Raw genomic sequence first — 18910 nt, forward strand, 5'->3', positions numbered from 1 at the left:
TTGAAGCAAAATGAATATTTGCTTTAATATAATATTTTTTTTCAAGTGCGTGGGAAACACAAAAACAGTTTTATATGGTCTGATCACTAATTCCTGAATCCGAGGACAAATTCAACTTCTTATTCAGCCAAAGTTTTACAAGCATTAAAGTTGTCGTGGAATTCCTTGGCCACTTTTCATATCTCCTACCATCTTGCTGAACATCTCCCACAAACCGATCCTGTCTTCTGAGTGGATCATTGGCTGCTTTGAAGTTTCAACTACATCCCAAGACTCGATAGGCAGACCAGCCGGTTCGTTGATATCATCTATAATTCTTTCTCCACTGCTATCTTGTTCTAACAAATGGCACAAATTGTCCCATAAACCCATTCTGTCTTCTAAGGGGATCTTTGGCTGATTTGAAGTCTCAACTACATCCTGAGACCTGACAGACTGAGTAACAGGCCCCTTTCGCAACGCTTGCTGCTCTTCGAACTCACAGAGGGCATATTGAATTCCTTGGCCATGTTCCAAACTATCACTAGTCTTTGATAAATTGTCCCATGAACTGGTTCTGTCTTCTAAGGGGACCTTTGGTTGATTTGAAGTCTCAACTACATCTTGAAACCTGGCAGACTGAGTAACAGACCCCTTTTGCAACCCTTGCAGCTCTTCAAACTCGCTGAGGGCATATTGAATTCCTTGGCCATATTCTGAGCTATCACTAGTCTTTAATAAATGACTGATTCTGTCATCTATGTGGATCTTTGGCTGCTTTGATGTCTCGGTTACATCATGAGACTTAACAGACACGGTGACCGGTCCTTTCCGCAACCTCTTTTCCTCAGCAAACTGGTGGATCGCATCTTGAATTCCTGAGAAGGCCACCAGGAATTCTGCTGCTTCAGTTTGGTTCAATAGCTTCTTGACCACCAGCTCTAATGCCTTGAACCTGTTGTACAAGTTTCCAAATAGCAGTCAATTATACATAATTTCTGAAACTATATGAAAAAACCTTGTGGTTATTTCTCTATAATGGTATATTTAACTATAAAAATAAAAAATTTATGTGGTGTGGTGGATAGGTTAGATCTTTTATATTTGTAATTAAGTATGAAGGAATGAACCTGAGCTTTTGAGCCTTGGTGATGACCCGAGCAATCTTCAGGAACTCGGATTGAATACCATGGGAGGCAGAACCCCCTGATTTGCTGCTGTTCACTGGAGCAAAGGGAAGGTAGAGAACACAGGTAGCTTGAATCTCTGCCATTTCCTCATCAATTACTGCCTCCTCGATGCGCATCTCGTGGATAAACTGAGATATGGCTGGCTGCATAGCACTTGCAGTTGAGTCTGATAAGAAAGACAAAGGAGCCAGGCCATGCAAGAGTTCCAGAATAGCAGAAGGTCTCCAGTCACCAAGCCAGAAAAGTGAGGCCAACTCTTGTGGAGCCGCCCATTGCGGCCAAAGGAGCTTTGACACATCCTCCAGATGACTTGGGACCATAGCCTGGTTGTAATGTGCATGGAACCTGTTCAACTGTTCCTCAATCAGTGCCTCGAGTTCCCTTCGTGCTTTGAGCTGTTTCTCTATCTTGGCTGCTCTGCTTTTCTGCTCTTGCCTCCAAAGACCATGCTTTTCCCTGTGGAGCCCTTCATGGAATAACCATTTCACTTTGAGAGCTTTTGCATACCAAGTGTATCAAAAAAGCTTTAAAATGCATTGCCCTAACCCATTCCATGTAAAGCACGTTGCCTATTTTACTTGCTATAGCTTTTGTAGCTTACTAATGATAACCTGGAACGTCATGATTTCTGAACCTGGCTTTACTTCTCTTCTGGGGTGTAAGGAGTTCATGCTGCTCATTGCTACAATCTACCAAATTGCAAAATAAAGAATGCATCAATGAAAACAACAATTTGGTCTTTCGCATCAGAAATAATATGGTATATTGAAATCAGAGTCTAACAAATAATATCAACATAAGCTATCCTGGTTTTCTACAAGACGGACAACCTTCTTTATGGTACAAGGAAATCTGAGGCTGATAGGTTGCTAAGTCCCCAAAGGCCAAGATAAGATATGCCATATCCCGTAGGGACGTGCATTCGAGATTAGCACTGGAAAGCAGCCACCAAGGCGACTTACCGGCCATAGAGGTGAACGGACTTAGTATTGAACTAAGCTAACCCTTGGTTACTTGACATAAAAGTTATATTTTCTTAGGATTTAGGAACAAACAAACAAACAGAAAGTGAGAAATTTCATCCTCATTTACCTCTCTGATTTGCCTCACGCTTGACAATGTTCATGCAATGGAATTTATCAATTATCTCATCAATCACTCTTCCAGATTCTTTTTTCTTGTGTTTCTTTCCAATTTCCTTTTGCTCTTCCTCATCATTCTCTTCACAGGATCTCCTGGGAAAAAAGGAAAAGAACAACAACCAACTTTCCTTTTGGATATCTTGAATTTGGATGTTAAAATGACAAGAGAAAATGTTGGTAGACGCCACCCAAAATAGTTGTATTTAACACTTTGCTTCTTTTCCAAACTAATTAACCCATGTTCAATGCATCAAACATATTTCAATCAAGAAACAATATACTAAAACCATAAGGATTTAATAAAACAGATTCAACGGTTCATTTCATTTCCATTTTTCTTTTTTTTCTCTTTTTTTTTGACAATAAAACAAGAGATTTCTTTCATATTGATTTTCCTTCCAAGTGAATAACAGAAAAATAAACTTTTGGGTTCTTTTTCAACTTCTTGAGAGAGGTGCTTGGTTGATTTATTACCTCCCGAGCTTTGCACGGGCGAATGGGATATACAGTTAAAAGAAACGAGACAAAGAAGAATAATGTTAAACGTAAAAAGAAGCTTACAGCAGAGCTTTAAACACTGTTCCCTGCATTTCCTTCTTCTCTCTTTACGGTTTCTTCAATGGTGAACGAACGAAAACTGAAAAATCCTTGAAAGAAAAAGAAGTAAACTTTTTTTTATCAGTTTTGTTGTTAGATATTTGGTCCAAGGAAGACTAGAAGTAGGCTTTATCCATCCAATCTGAGAAATCAAGCAATTTAACTATTAGTAGATTAGTAGAATATGTATAAAAAAAGAATTAAAAAAATAACTTAATGTTATTTAAATAGTTATATAAATCAGGCAATTTCTGAATATTTATATGAAATAACATTTGAAGTTTTAGTAAAAATGAAAAGTATGATTTCAATAATAATATATGAAATGTGTATATTATTAAAATGAAAATATTATATTAAATTATTTATTATGGTGTTATCATCAATCTTGAGTCAATGTCATGTTAATTTGTGACACCAACTCAATCAAATGCATTATTAATATATATATACATGACTGATGGAGGTAATAAAGTGTGCATACTAAAACTAAAATGTATAATATATCAAAATAAAACTTTAGTTGAGTGGTAAATTAAAGTTTTTACTAATGCAAATTGCATGGATTTAAATTTCACTATATGAATATATTTTTATTGGAATTTTAAGTAAAAAGATTAAAAGAACTTTGATGTAATATTTTAATTACAAAAGATATTTTCGTAACTTCCTAATCGAATTGGTGAGTTTGTTGAGGGTGACATTAATTTAGTCAAAGGTTTTATTAATAGTATAGACTCAGTTAGGGGTTTTATTAATAGCATAGATATATTATTAATGGAGGTAATAAAATGTGCATAACACAATTAAAATGTATAAGCATATTAAAATAAAGTTTTAGTTTATTGGTAAATTAAAGGTTTTACTAATGAAATTGATATAGGTTCAAATTCAATTATATGCATATTTTTATTAGTTTTTTATGGGAAGAGACTAAAATACCGTCAAATAATATGACTTATTTTAATTATGGAATGATATTCTCTTAACTTTCTATTCGAGTTAGTTACCCGATTGAAGGTGACACTAACTCAATCAAATGTTCTATTAATAATATAGATGTTAGGTTACGTGTTCTTTGTTTTTTTTTTTAAGTTTCTGTATTTAATATTTATTTTTAACGACCAGATTCGAAAAAATTAAGTATATTTTTTGTTTAATTTGAAGATTCAAAAAGAGATTAAAATTATACATTATATAAAAAAACCCTATCTAAAATTTGAAGAGTGGATTTAATCTTTAATACAAATTAAAAAATCTAGATATAAAAATTTATAACCAAATTATTTTCCTTGTTTAATATCAGTAGATGTGTGTTGGCCAAAAGAAAAAAATTTTAAAAACATATATAATTTGACTTCATGGTAGAATGAAGAAATTGAATATTCAAGTATCGCAATTCCAAATAGTAAAACTCCGACTTTGATATTAACGATTCAAAATCTCCACCTTAACGAGCTTCCTTCACTTAATTGTAAGAAGGTGTTGGCTCTTGAACTTCCTTCACTTCAAGTTTTGCATTTCAAGCTTTACAATTTATGCATTACACGTTATAGGAATTCTCAGAAATCTCTTGAGATATAGCATACCTTGCCCATTTCTTCTTCTTCTTTAATTGTAAAATCTATTTGAGAGTTCTTAATCATTGATCCATGTTAATGATTTTGACTAACAAGTTCAACTGCGAGCCCAGCAATGAAAAAGCACACACACACACACACACACACGAGAGATTAGCATCGGAAATTGGCTGCCCATATCATGGTATGTAAACAATTGCATTTAAACTAGTCCTGGTAAGTGAGCAATTGACTCTACACTAAAATCCGGGTTCACTGATATAGAACGTCAACAAACAATATTTCAGACCAATGGCACAATGCAGTGCAAATGCCTTTGCCTTTTTGTTTTTACAAGTGGTGGATGATCAGAGGCTCCTCAAAGGTGCAGATTAAACCTCGAATAATGGTTCCGGCCTTCCAACCTCCTTCGAGAAGCACTCTGCGATCTGGTGTGCGAGAGCCATCGTCTCAAGAAGTGAGCAAACTTGAACTCCGGCAGGGACATTGCATGCTCTTCATCGTGGTAATAATCTTGATCTTCATCCTCCTCTTTATGATGATTCACAGGATTCTCTTGTCTCTCTTGATCGTGACTCGATCTTGGTGAAAAGCTAAAGGCAGAGCAATTGGTTTTTACTTGTTAGTAAGCACCACCATGAAACGTTTGATTAAATGAACATGGGTCACCCAAAGTATAAATTGCATTGCTCGTTACTATTGAGGATTAAAGGATAGAGAAAAGTTCATTAGATTGCGTACCATTTGCAGGGAACACCGTGGTGTTTTACACGTCTTTTTATTGGTGATTGGTTCATCGACATGTGCTTGATAAATTCAAGCTGTTTGCACCAGATTACCAACATCAGGTGGTAAAAAAGAAATTGAGGGAAAGAAAGAAAACAAACAAACTACATATTATGGTCTGATGAAGTCAAAATCAAATTCAATGAACAAAAAATGTAAGGGCTTATAGACAAGAAAAAGAATTTTGAAAGGAAAAGAAATTTAAAGAAAACGAGAGAGAGAGAGAGAGAGAGAGAAGAAAAATAGTAAAATTTTTATGTTAATGCATGAAAATAAAATGGCAACGAAAGAAAAAAAAAGGAGAAAGGTAAATGGCTAAATGCCCATATCTAGAAGATTATTCATGCATATTTTTTCAAAATTTACATTAATTTATAAAAATATAATGGTAAAATAATATAATTGAGAAGTTTCACAAAAACTATCAAGTACGGAAAACAAAACCTGATCACCATCTTTGATCCCAAAATTTTTAATGCAAGCCTTGTTGTTAACCAGCTTCTGACCTTCATAAGCCAAGCAAAAGTGCCCCCAAACATGTGCCCTAGTTTGATCCCAAAATTATATTAAATAAAATCAAAAGCATAGCAATCACTTATAATGTAAAAGTCCATCAACCAGTTTAAACAAGTAAATACCATGAAATACAGCCTTGAGTTTCCCCTGCCATTTCTGTAAAAAGCTCCTCTATTGCTACCTTCAGCTCTGCAACTGTAGCATTCCTTCCTATGTTAACATCTGCATAATCGAAAAAACTCTTTCAAGAATAATAAACAAAAGAACTGTAATTATCTATTTCAGATCTTTTTTATTTTTCTTGAACTAATCCTAATCTAGTGATTCTTTTGGTTCGTTAAAACTTAAATTCAGTAAATCAATTCTCCAAAAAAATGTATATATTATTTTACAACGAGATTATAGAACAAAATCACAGGATTGATTAATCCTTTTTACTTTAAAAATAGAGAAAAGTTGTATTTTCTTTCGGTTTTAAGATGCAAAAGGCTAGAAAGAAATTTCACCAACAAAAGGGATTCATTATATCTTTTCATCTCATCTCACCTCAACTTTTCTTTTCACTTTTGTTTCAGTAATTAAGAAAATTATAATAATTGCTAATAAAAACAAAAAGCAAAAGCACCACAAAAAGAGAGAACCGGTGGAGTTTTACCAAAAAGAGAACCGTCGAGCTTTAGAACAGAGAGGTTGAGAAGATGCTGATCAGGAAGCTTCCTATACAACAACTGCCGTTCAACGAGAGCATCGTCCTCGTCGTCGCCGCCACCGCTTCTGACTCTGTTAAATTTGAGCGAACCTGAACTCCCCCTCTCCCGCAAATTCAAAACCCGTAAGTTATAGCTACGAGTACTGAGAGCATTCTCCTCATAGATTTCCATACGTAATCCAGCTCTCGAGTTTTACCCTTAGGATTTTCTCTTCTTTATTCCTTAATTTTCTTTTTATATGAACCTCGACGAGCGATGCAGAAGTGAGAAAGAAGCGGAAGCGGAAGCGGAGAGTTCGTTTCTGATATATATTTTTGGTTCGCTGCAAATTCGTTTTTTGAGAATTGACCGTTAAACGGGATGTTTTGCATTTTGTTTTATTTGTAAATTTGGAATTTTCACTCAACTCTCTGGTTGGGAGCCTGACGTTTACTCGCGTTTCTACGAGTGTTTGCACTACATTTACTGTAACTAAGATGAGCGCGTGTTCAACAAATTTGAGTTTGAAGTACAATACACCTACTCTTCGGTTATTGATTGTACCGAAAAATAAAATTTGAGTAGGATAAAACAATAAGATCTACTTTTATAATATATTTTTGAAATTGATTTAACAAGTAAAAAACGTTTGTTTTTAGATTTTAACCTTTTTTAAATGCTGTATTATTTTTAAATTATCTTCCAAAATCATTTTTCAAGAATTCATGTTTTTAAGGTGTAAAATTTAGTATAAATTTCTAACTACAGGAGAAGACTATTTACAAGCCTAACTCTAAACCTCAACCCTCATATAGATATCGAGTTTTGTTTTAACATTTTATTATCAAGGTGTTTTCTGAATAAAAAAACCTCTAAAATGTTGAAAGTTTTGGGTTATTTATAGATGAAAATACTAACATAAAAACGTAAAATGCTATGTAAAACTGTGTAAAGTGTTCAAAATTCATCTATAAAAATATAGAGGAAAGGTGAATATTTGATTTCCCTCCAAATAAAATATTTCGTATTTTGATTTTAATATTTAAGTTTTTATCATTTTGTGAGTTTTATCTATATTTATATTTTATCATCTCAATTTTGGTATTAATTATTTGATTATATTGTTCATATTGTATTTTATTGAATTTGTCGTTTAAGATTTATCACATTTACATTTTACTGAATTTTTCATTTTAAATATTTTTATCATTTAAGAGATCTATCACAGTTATAATTGAGAATTTTAATTTTACTAAAAACACATTATTTAATAAATTTTGAAAATAAAGAGGAAAAATCACGTGCAACATTCGTGACATGTGAACCAATTAATGTATCTTTTATTGTTCATATTATTATTTTATTTAACTAGTTTCTTATTGGTGATGTATAAGTTTAGTTGTATGTATCAATTAAAATATATTAAATTTATTTTATAAATTTGCATAAATTTTTTTATGATTAATATTATAAATAAATTTAAATCATTTTATGATTTATTATATATTTTGTAATTCAATATTTTATTTGATAAAAATATTGTCTTAAATTATTATTATACAATTTCCTAAATTAAACATGGATGAAAATGTGTTTATGAAATCTATTAAATTTTTATTTATGAAACCTATTTATACTAAATGTTTTAAAAAAATTTAAAACTCAATCCTGTAAATATTAATATAAATTCCATGAATTATAATTAGAATAAAATTATTTGAATATTCTAAATATATTACTAGCATAAATGTTAATATAAAATCCATGAAATTGATATAATAAATCACAATTACAATAAAAAAATCCATGAATCATATTAGAATACAAAATTCATTTTGCATAAATTATAATAAAATCAATTTTTATTTATTAGTTAAAATATATTTTTATATAAAAAACAAATTGCGAAATAAATTCAAAAATTAAAATCAATCTCAAAATCTATTAAAAACATAAATTTTACCGTATTTAACACAATTATACATAGCTAATAAAGTTATCTTCATTAAAAAGAAATGTAATAGCCCATTTTCAGTGAAATCGAAACAGTGGTTTCGGGACCACAAATTCGAGTCAAAAAGAAAAATTATTTAAATATTATTGCATGATCTGCATTATGATAGGAATAACGTAAGAAAATTTTGTTATGAAAATTTTACCAATTTCATGATAAATTGTTATTAAGGATCAAATTGCATGAAATGCAAAAGTTGAATTCTAGTAGCTAGAAGAATCAAATAGCTATGGAATTCAAAACTTGAGGTCCTTATATGGTCATTAGACCATTAAATGTAGTTAGTAGATAAGCATGCTTAGTCACCAATGGAAAATTAAATAAAGAAAAGGATGAAATTGAAAAGAAAAAGATGATAGGATGATAAATAATAAAAGAAAAGAAAATATCATTTTATCATCATCTTCCCAAAATTTTCTATGGAAACCCTATCCAAGAGAAAGAAATTCAAGCAAGCTTAATTGGCTAAGTAATCTTGTCTCGTTTTTAGTAATTTTTATATTTTCGAGATCGTAATAACCTAATTTAGCTATTTTGGGGATTAATTTGCAAAGTTATCAAAGTATTAAATTTTTTCCATGGATGAGTATGCTGAAGTTTTGAAATTCATGGTAGAAAATGAAAGGTTGTTAATAGATAAACAACTTTTGTAAAGGAAATTTTCATGAAATTGTGATTTAGGGACTAAATTAAAAAGATGTAAAATTCATGGAAAATTTTTGAATTTTGTGAAATACATGGGCTGTAAATGTTATATGAAAAAATTGGTTAGGCTTGGAATAAGGATTAAATTGTATGAATTTCATTTTCTGATTTTATGGACGAAATTGGAATTTATCAAAAGTATGGGGGCAAAATGGTACTTTTGCCTAAGATGTAAATTGGATTGAATTGAATATGAAATCTATTAAATTGATGTTAAATCCATTTATGTAGATCCGGAAAGATCAAATAATGAGTTAGATCGAAGAAAGAAAAAGTGTCAGATTAGTAGATTTTCGTATACGAGCAAGTAACGAGATAAGTTCGTGTAACTAAATTGTGTGTATATTTATATGATTGAATTGAATGTTGTACATATGAATTGTGTAATTGCTATATGTATGAAATTTACTACATTTTTATCAAAGCTTGATAAATGTTAAATCCCGTTTGAATAATGAAATTCAATGGATACAAGATTTCCCGTATTGGTTGTGGTCCTACATATGTTGTGGATACACCACAGCTCGAAGGAGCCTCCTGTTATAAGCCCTCTCGAGCTTCCCGTTACATGGTTACTGCAAGCATCCCGATTGGTATTGATCCTGCATGTGTTGCGGACATACCGCAGCTCTTTGTGAGTGTCTTGATATATGATCGGTATTGATCCTGCATGTATTGCGGACATACCGCAGCTCTTTATGAGCGTCCCGATATATGGCTCTTCATGAGCTTTGCGATATGACTCGCTGGAATTTCCTAATTGTAATACCTCGAAAATTAATACAGTAAGAAAGTAGGTATCCTTGATAGTAAAATAAGAAAATAAAGTGACAAAAAGGGAAATTTTGAGTTATGGCAACATTGAGAATTATATTATGACATATTAATTCAATAAAGGATTAAATCGCAAAAGTGATAAAAGTTTTGTTGCCCAAGAGTAAATACTCAAAATTTGAGGGATTAAAGTGTAAATATGAAAAAGTTGAATGACCAATAGTGTAAATATTTTAAGGGTGGAATAATCTAGAAACTAAGGAAAATGGATGAATTAGGACCAAATTAAAAAGGTGAAGAATTTTGAGGGACTAAATCACAATTTTACCAAATGTGATGACTCAATGATGGAATTTTTAAATATTATAAAGGGCAAAATGGTCAATTAGAAGAAAGATAAATTTAGAAGATAATGATGATGTTGGAGATATTTTATATTAAATAAATAAATAAATATTAGTTTATTAATATTTTAATTTGATTTTTAAATGATATTTTATTATTTTATTAGTATTTTATTTAGTATATATAAGAAAAGGAAGATGAAGAATCATCGATTCCACCATATTTCCATGCAACTAACGTGAGAAGAGAGGAGAAGAAATAAAGTTTTACTTTCTTTACAATTTGGTCCTTCCACCAAAAAGTTACCATTTTCACCTAGAAATCAAAAGAATTTCCATAACTTTCAAGAGAGAAGAATAACAAGGAGACAATGGGGAGCTAGAATATCAAGTTATATTCAAGAAATAGAAGCTGGAGGAGAGAGAAAAACAAGTTAAAGATTGAAATCAATAGCACAAGGTAAGAACATCAAGATTTCAATATATTTTTAAGTTTGATATTATTGAAAAAGTATGGAAATAATGTTATAGTAGAGTTTTCTTATATAAGGTCTTATGTTCTTGATATATTAGTGAAGAGAAATAAGTGAAAGTGATGGGAAATATTATAGAGAAAGGGAATAAGGGAGTTATACACCTAGTAATCAACATTTTGCACTAAAACAGTTTTAGACATCAGTAGTAGGTTAACCTTGAAAAATCACCATAAATTGTGGAAATAGAATTAGAGTATGAATAAAATATGAAAATAAATATTATTTAGTATAGTTTCTCATAGAAGAAACGGTGTAAGTAATGGAATTGTAAATCATGAGATATAATAAAATTTGTGAGACAAGGTCAGAATGAATTTGGGTTCCCCTATTCCGACTTGGAAAAATCACTAAAAATTGTAAAAAAATAATTATGGGTTATAATTTATATTTTTAAAATCCTTAATGAGTATATTTTCAAAATAAACAAACGGGAACATCATCCAAATTCTGTACAAAGAGATAATTAATTTTCAGTGAAGAGGGGTTGGAACTGTCAAATAGTGAAATAGGGGAAACTTTAAAGAATAAAATGTACTTATTGGCTAAACCAAAAATTATGAAAATTTTATGGTAAGAATATATGTGAGTCTAGTTTTAGATAAAATTTTTGTATCTCAATTCGGAGTTCTGTAGCTTAAGATATAATTAATTTAGTGACTATGACTCAAGTGAACAGCTTGTTATGAGTAAACAAGTTAATAGTGGTATTATGTATATATCAAGGAAATGGAATGGAGTGGAGGAGAAGGAAAAATATATGTGAATATTCAGCTAATATAATTTTATTTTAAAATAGCTAATTTACATGTTTTAGGTTCAGGGACTAAATTGAATAAAAGTAAAATTTTAAGGGTAATTTTGTAAAAATGTCAAAAAAGTGACCAAATTGCATGAAATGAACTTTTTTATTATTTAAATTAATAAATTGAATGAAATATTAATTTATATCAAGATTGGGTGGAAATTCGAGGAAAATAGAAAATTACCAAAATGTCCCTAAATTTTGGTATTTCTGCAATTTAGCCTGGTAAGTTCGTGTAACTTGGATTATATTCTTAGATGATTGAAATATATATATTGGATTGAGAAATTGATTTGAATTGTGAATATGAGAAATTGTGAATTGAATGAAATGAAAATGAAGCTTTGAATTACATGAGTAAATATCGGGTCTTGTAGGCCCTATTTGTTATGAATATAATATTTCGAGGATATGTTGTAAAGAATTATAAAAGCATGTTAAAAATTTGAAAGTTTTAATTCGAATGAAATTTTTTAATTCGGTTTAATACGTATGCAAATGTATGTCGTCTAGTAATTCCTCGTATCCTATTCCGACATCGAATACAGGTAAGGGGTGTTACAATGTGACATCGCCAGATTCGGTCATAACGTTTAGACCGGGTTTGGGGTGTTATACTGATATATGGCTATCCGGAGCTTCTTGATATTAGCTCTTCGAAGTTACCTGTTAAGCTCACATGAGCTTTCTCTTTTAAACTCTTACGAGTTTCCTGTTATAGCCCAGATAAGCTTCATGTTACATAGCTCACATAAGCTTCCTATTATATGGCTCGAGAGAGTACTTTCTGATTATGTGCTCTAATGAGGACCCCCGAATATGAATTGACGGATTACAGTTTTGTACATTTCAAGTTACTACATGTGTATCCATCGATATTTTAAATAAATTCTACGGGCAAAGTTCTAACATAGGCCAAACTGAACTTGAAATGGTTTGTTATGGAAATGTACATGTTATATGGAAATATGAATTGGAAAGCATATGTATGTGACAATTATTATACGATGAGCTCATTCATGTTCTTGGTATTTATGTGAATTATTTAACTAACATGATTAGGAAGTTGTGTGTTTTAGGTTTTTAGCCAAATTGTTTGAATGCCATTTATATGTTTATTTTAATGAAAACGAATGGTAAGTTAAATTTCCAGTTATACGAACTTACTAAGCATTATATGCTTACTTTGTTTATTTCATTTGTTTTATAGTACTCGGAAGCTCGTAAAGGTTGGAAGTTGATAGGAACATCATCAAACTATTTCCTCTTCTCATTTTGGTACAATTATAAAACTAAATTGAATTATAATGACATGTATAGATTATTTAGCCAATGATGACATGATAATGTTTTGGTTGTAACTAGTCATTGGAATGGCTAGTGTTAGACATATTTTGTTGTAATTATATAAGGCCTTATTATGCTTGATACATGTGTTGAAATGGTTGAATGCTGGAAGTCACATAAGTATGTTAAAGGTTGCATCAATTGGTAAAATATACTTGTAACACCCCTAACCCGTATTCGTCGTCGAAACAGGGTTTAGAAGCATTACCAGGGTTTACCGACCAAACTCAAATATTTCATATTACTTTCACAGCAGAAATTAGTCATAAATTTATCATATTATCTCTTATATGAGCCCCCGAGGCCCAAAACATACATTAGAAACAAGTCGGGACTAAATTGGAAACTCGGAGAATTTTTCGCAAAATTTCAAAAATTTCCAAGGTGCAGGGGACACACGCTCGTGGTCAGGCCGTATGGCTCACACGACCAAGTGACACACCCGTGTTCTAGACAATGTGGTATTTGAAGTAGGGCACATGGCCGTGTCCCTAGCCCGTGTAACTCTCTAACTTGTAATACATTTAAATTTAGGGGTCACGCGGCCAAGCCACACATCCGTGTGCCAAGCCGTGTGATCAATTTTGAGCATTCTGTTTTGAAATTTTAAGATGTAGGGGAAACACAGCCAGAACGCACGCCCATGTGCTAGGCATGACTGAGACGCACGCCTGTGTCTCTGTCCATGTGGACAAAATAATGTCATTTCCAAGCCTTATTCTTCACCCAATTTCACCTTCCACCTATATAAACATTTAAACACATTCAAGAGCCAATTCAAGACATTTAAACCTAGCCAAATTCAAGTCTTATGCATGACATATTAATACCTATGATCAAATGTCCAACTTACCAAGATAGCCTGATACTTATAAACATGTTTTACCAAATACACTATCATAGACTAATATCCAATATATTTACATGATTTTCCTCATCCAACCCTTTAAACATACTCATCAAGCATATTAAGACTATTTGCATATCAAAACATATCATTTAATAGCCATTCCAATGGTTAATTTCAACCAACATTAAATTGCCATCAACGGTAACTTTAACCTATACATGTCATTATTATCAAAATTAGCTTACTATTTATATAGATACCGAAAAGTCCAAGGGATAGTGTGATGTAGCTCTGACCAACTTCCAAACTTTACGAGCCTCCGAGTACTATAAAACAGAAGAAATAAGACAGAATAAGCATTTAATTCTTAGTAAGTTCGTATAATGAGAAATTAACTTACCATTCATTTATTTATATAATAAACATGCATAATTCATCCAAAGCAATTTGACAATTAGCCTAACACATATAACCTCAACAAACATGTTAATCATGTATTTCATGTGAATAAAACAAACAAGGAAGAGCTCATCAGGTATACAAATAATAGTTTCATTTTGATTTCACATGTTCTCATGTCAGAATTTCATCCGTTGAATCATTTGAAATCTAGATGGATACTTGAGTAGTACACCTGAAGCGTACAACACTACAAATCTGTCAATTCACATCCGAGAGTGTTTTTATGAGCACTTAAACGGAAATCTCTCTCTCAAGCACTATAACGGGAAGCTCATTGAGTCTTGTAACGAAAAGCTTATCCGGGCAATATAACGGGAAGCTCACAAAGAGCCTATAACAAGTAGCTCCAAAGAGTAATTAACGAGTAGTTCCGAAAAGCAACTAACAGGAAGCACCGGATAGCCATATAACGGGAAGTTCAAGCGAGCACTACTGGAAAGCTCACAAAGAGCCTTTAATCGGGAAGCTCACGAAAATCCATATAACGAGACGCTCATAAGAGCTGCGGTGTGCCCACAACACATGTAGGGTCACAACCGATCGGGATGCTCCGAAGAGCATTTAACGGGAAGCTTGCAAGAATACTATAATGGGAAGCTTGAGAGGGCTTGTAACGTGACGCTCTTTCGAGTTACGATACGTCTGCAACATATGTAAGAACACTGTCATTTCGGGAAACAAAACCCTGTATCCATCAAATATCATTATCCAAACGGGACTTGTTTATTTATTAGGGATTTTTCAGTTACAAGATCAATTACATACACATATATGATATTTACACAATTACATATTCAACACTTAATACAAGCATATAAATATACACAATTAAGTTACACGAACTTAACTCGACAATTGTTCGTGACTTGTAAATTACAAATCTGATACTTTTTCTTTTCCACGATCTAACTCCGTTTTTGATCTATCCAGATCTATACAAGTAAATTTAACACCAATTTAATACAAGTTACATTCAATTCAATCCAAGTCACATCTTAGGCAAAATTACCGTTTTACCCTATACTTTTAATTAATGATGATACCATCCATAGGCTCGAAAAATAAAATTCATGCAATTTAATCATTATACCAAGCCCAGATATTTTTATATATATCAATATCAGCCCATGAAATTTCAAAATTTTTCCATGAATTCAACAACTTTTCAATTTAATCCCTAAATCATGATTTCATCCAAAATCTTTTAATAAAATACCTTTAAATATCCATTAACATATCAATTTCATCATATAATAACTAAAATCATATAAATTTATCAACAGTATCTTCCAAGACTTTCAACAAAATAAAAAACTAAGGAAAGAGCAAGAATTAAACTTACATGAAGAAAATATTGAAAAACCAGCTTAAACCCTCTTCAATGGTTGTTTTAGAACTAAAAAATGATGATGAAAATGTTTAAAATTTCAATTTCCCTTTTAATTCACTTAAATTTGGCAAAATTTACAATTTTGACCTTATTTCACATCAATTTCTTGATTTTTCTATGCTTATGCCGCCTCAGCCATCCCATGTGGGTCCAATTGCCCTTTTAGTCCTCTTTTATTCACTATTTAGGCTATTTAACCACTATTTCTTTAATTAGTAAGTTTTACACTTTTTTTAATTTAATCATTTTTAATTAATTAACTACCAAAACGTTAAAATTTTCTAACAAAACTTTAGTACTACCTTAATGACACTCCATAAATATTTATAAATCTATTTATAGGACCAAGATCTCAATACCTCTTTTCTAAATCACTTAACGTAATAAAACCTTATAAAACACAAATTACTAATTCAAAAATCTTTTAAAAACCACTGTTTTCGACATCACTAAAAATCGGACTGTTACAATACTATTATGTTTATATGACCAATTAGGTAAGATTGAATACTTGGAAATATAAGATGTTATGACATGAATTGAGCTTGAAATTGGCTTGAGTTGAAGGTTTTATTGTAACTTGTAATTGTGCAAAATTGGTTGGTTAGGTTGATGACAAGTTGGGTGAGAAATGTGGCATTGGAAATGACTTAATTTCATCCACACGGGTGGAGACACAGGCGTGTCTCAGTTGTGTATGACACACAGCCATGCACACAGGCGTGTGATTTGTTCGTGCGTCCTTTACATCTTACAAATTGAGAAACAAAATGCTTCGAATTGCTCACACGGACAGAGACAAAAGTGTCTCAGCCATGTGTATCACACGGGCGTGTGAACCTTGCACCTTAATTATGCAAGTCAGTATGCTCACACGGCCTAGCATACGGGCGTGTGGCTCAACCGTGTAACCAAGTCAGAATAGCCCTTTAATTGGATACAACCTGGGACACGGGTGTGTCACTTGGCCGTGTGAGCCACACGGTCCGGCCACACAAGCGTGTGTCCCTTGCACCCAGGAAAAATTTTAAAATTTGGCAAAAAATTCTCTAAGTTCCCGATTTAGTCCTGACTTGTTTCTAACGCATATTTTGCGTCTCGTGGGCCATTTCAGGGACAACATGATTGAATATATTTGATTTCGAATATCATTAGTAAACGATATGAGCTAACTGTATTTGATCTGTAAACTCCAGTAATGCTCCGTAACTCTATTCCGACAATGGATATGGGTTAAGTGTTACCAAAAAAATGTAGAATATATATTTTTATTCTTTTTAATTTTGTACAATAAACATGTATGCATGTTTATATTAATACTTAAAAATTTAAATTATTTTTAATTCTAATCACAATAAACATTGTCTTAATTTGTCGATAATTTCCCAAGACTTTAAAGAGTGTCTATGTCCAAACAAAACTTGCATGATGATCATAATTTCTCTCTTGTATTAAGAAAATCTGTCGAATCTAGCAATAACCTCCGCTTTCTATTTTAATTCCTAAATCCTCTAGGTTCAACATTTAAAACCTATAGCAAGTTTTTTATTTTTTCTTTCAATGAAAGCTATAAGGAAAAAAGTGATAGGTGATTAACATTTAAAGATAATTATACTTTATTAAAGTTTCGTTAAGAAATTTCAAAGTTCTTGCTCCCAAGAGTGCTTGGTTGAGAAACCCTAGAGATAGCAGTAACTACTGTGGCTGGGGATGGAAGCAAGCGATGGCGACGATAGAGAGGAAGGGAATGAGATCGATCTTCTTGCTGAAGAATTAGTTCAACTATCAGTCAAAGGGTCGTTGATGGTACCAAGTTCCAAACCTACATTGATTTGTACGGTTTGGACGGGGAAATTATATAACCCAGATAGTTTTAGGTCTCATATGAAAAGTTTATGGAAGACAATAAAAAAGTTTGAAATCAAATTGGTGGGACAAAACTTATTTCTAATAATTTTTGAGATGGTAAAAGATCTAGAGTTGATTTTGGAGGGGAGACCTTGGCTCTTTCATAAAAACTTAATTTTATTTGACAGGTTACACCAAGCGGTGGAAAGAGATCAGATAAAGTTAACTTCATCCCCGTTTTGGTTAAAAATTGAGTCGTGTTTCCCAGAGTTCGACAAGAAGTATCTATTGCATGCCATCGGTTCGGATCCTCAGATCTGAAATCAGTGAAGATTTTTGCCGACTCAGAGTTAATTTGGATGTTCAAAGACCAGTTAGAAGAGGTATTTTTGTTTCTAATGCTTATGTTAGTAAAGTTTGGATACCCTTCAAGTATGAAAACTTGCCAATATTCTGTTTTGAATGCGGAAGAATGGGGCAATGAAGAGGGAGGAGATGCCAGAAGAACAGGAAGGTATTTTGGAGGTAGAGGAAGCTGAGAAGGTGAATTTAAAGGAAATGGGGAAGATGCTAAAAGAATATGCAGGTAGATGGAGACAAGGGGAAGCTGAGAAGGTGAATAATTGTAATAGAGAGAAAAGCCAAAATCTAAATCAAGAGAAACAAGAAAAATGGATAAGCATTCAACATGGCACAACAACGACAAAAGCTGGAAATAATACGAGGAAGAGGAAGCCCATTGATGCAGATTTTACCAGTGATCATAGAGGAAAATGAGACAGAGATGGAATTAAAAGGTTGAAACAGGATACTTCAGACTGCTACAAATGCCCTATGGAAATGGTGACAGACACTAATGAGCAAATTGAAGTTCAAGATTTATTGATATCGGCGGCTGCTAATAGGCAAGCCGACCGGACGCAATGAAAACCATCAGCTGGAATGTTCGTGGATTGAGAAGTCCGCGAGCTGGAAGAAGGCAGCATTACTTCCTCAAGCAACACAATCCCCAAATGGTCTTCTTAATAGAGACCAAAGTTGATAGACAGAGGATGGAAAAAATCAGACAGAGATGCGATTTTATGAATGGTATTGATATAGAAGCACAAGGTTCGAAAGGAGGATTATGCTTAGCATGGAAAGGTGACACCAAAGTAAGTATACGAAGTTTTTCTAGGAATCACATTGATGTTCTTGTTGAAGAGGAACAGGGTAACGAAGAGTGGAAATTTACAGGTTTCTATGGCCCTCCATATGTCCACAATAAGAGTGATTCGTGGGATTTGCTAATAAATCTGGGGCAAGATAACAGCCACCCATGATTGGTAAGTGGTGACTTCAATGAGATCATGTATTATC

General features: G+C 32.4%; 2 protein-coding genes across 2 annotated transcripts; both read right to left on the reverse strand.

Moving 5' to 3' along the window:
• On the reverse strand, positions 1-3038 carry LOC107903238 (uncharacterized). Its single transcript, XM_016829277.2, has 5 exons — positions 2873-3038; positions 2262-2404; positions 1781-1858; positions 1110-1635; positions 1-934 (listed from the first exon to the last, which is right to left on the reverse strand). Exons 1-5 carry the CDS (start codon positions 2899-2901, stop codon positions 145-147), a joined length of 1566 nt encoding a protein of 521 aa, XP_016684766.2. The 5' UTR covers positions 2902-3038; the 3' UTR covers positions 1-144.
• A 1603-nt stretch (positions 3039-4641) lies between these two features.
• On the reverse strand, positions 4642-6846 carry LOC121217697 (uncharacterized). The gene is made up of 5 exons (XM_041093672.1): positions 6446-6846; positions 5913-6012; positions 5719-5818; positions 5230-5309; positions 4642-5081 (listed from the first exon to the last, which is right to left on the reverse strand). Exons 1-5 carry the CDS (start codon positions 6669-6671, stop codon positions 4847-4849), a joined length of 741 nt encoding a protein of 246 aa, XP_040949606.1. The 5' UTR covers positions 6672-6846; the 3' UTR covers positions 4642-4846.
• Positions 6847-18910: the final 12064 nt, after the last annotated feature.

This window comes from Gossypium hirsutum, chromosome D05 (assembly GCF_007990345.1).
Source record: "Gossypium hirsutum isolate 1008001.06 chromosome D05, Gossypium_hirsutum_v2.1, whole genome shotgun sequence".
NCBI classification, from domain to species: Eukaryota; Viridiplantae; Streptophyta; class Magnoliopsida; order Malvales; family Malvaceae; genus Gossypium; species Gossypium hirsutum.

Excerpts from the sequence above, each read along its gene's own strand:
- LOC107903238 (XM_016829277.2), bottom strand. The coding sequence starts at position 2,901 with ATGCAGGGAACAGTGTTTAAAGCTCTGCT. Across the intron at positions 2,405-2,872 it reads ACAGTGTTTAAAGCTCTGCT|GAGATCCTGTGAAGAGAATG; the intron begins GTAAGCTTCTTT and ends CTTTTTTCCCAG. Across the intron at positions 1,636-1,780 it reads CAGAAATCATGACGTTCCAG|GGCTCCACAGGGAAAAGCAT; the intron begins GTTATCATTAGT and ends TATTCCATGAAG.
- LOC121217697 (XM_041093672.1), bottom strand. The coding sequence starts at position 6,671 with ATGGAAATCTATGAGGAGAATGCTCTCAGTACTCGTAGCTATAACTTA. Across the intron at positions 5,819-5,912 it reads ACTCAAGGCTGTATTTCATG|GGCACATGTTTGGGGGCACT; the intron begins GTATTTACTTGT and ends GGATCAAACTAG. Across the intron at positions 5,082-5,229 it reads CACGGTGTTCCCTGCAAATG|CTTTTCACCAAGATCGAGTC; the intron begins GTACGCAATCTA and ends CTCTGCCTTTAG.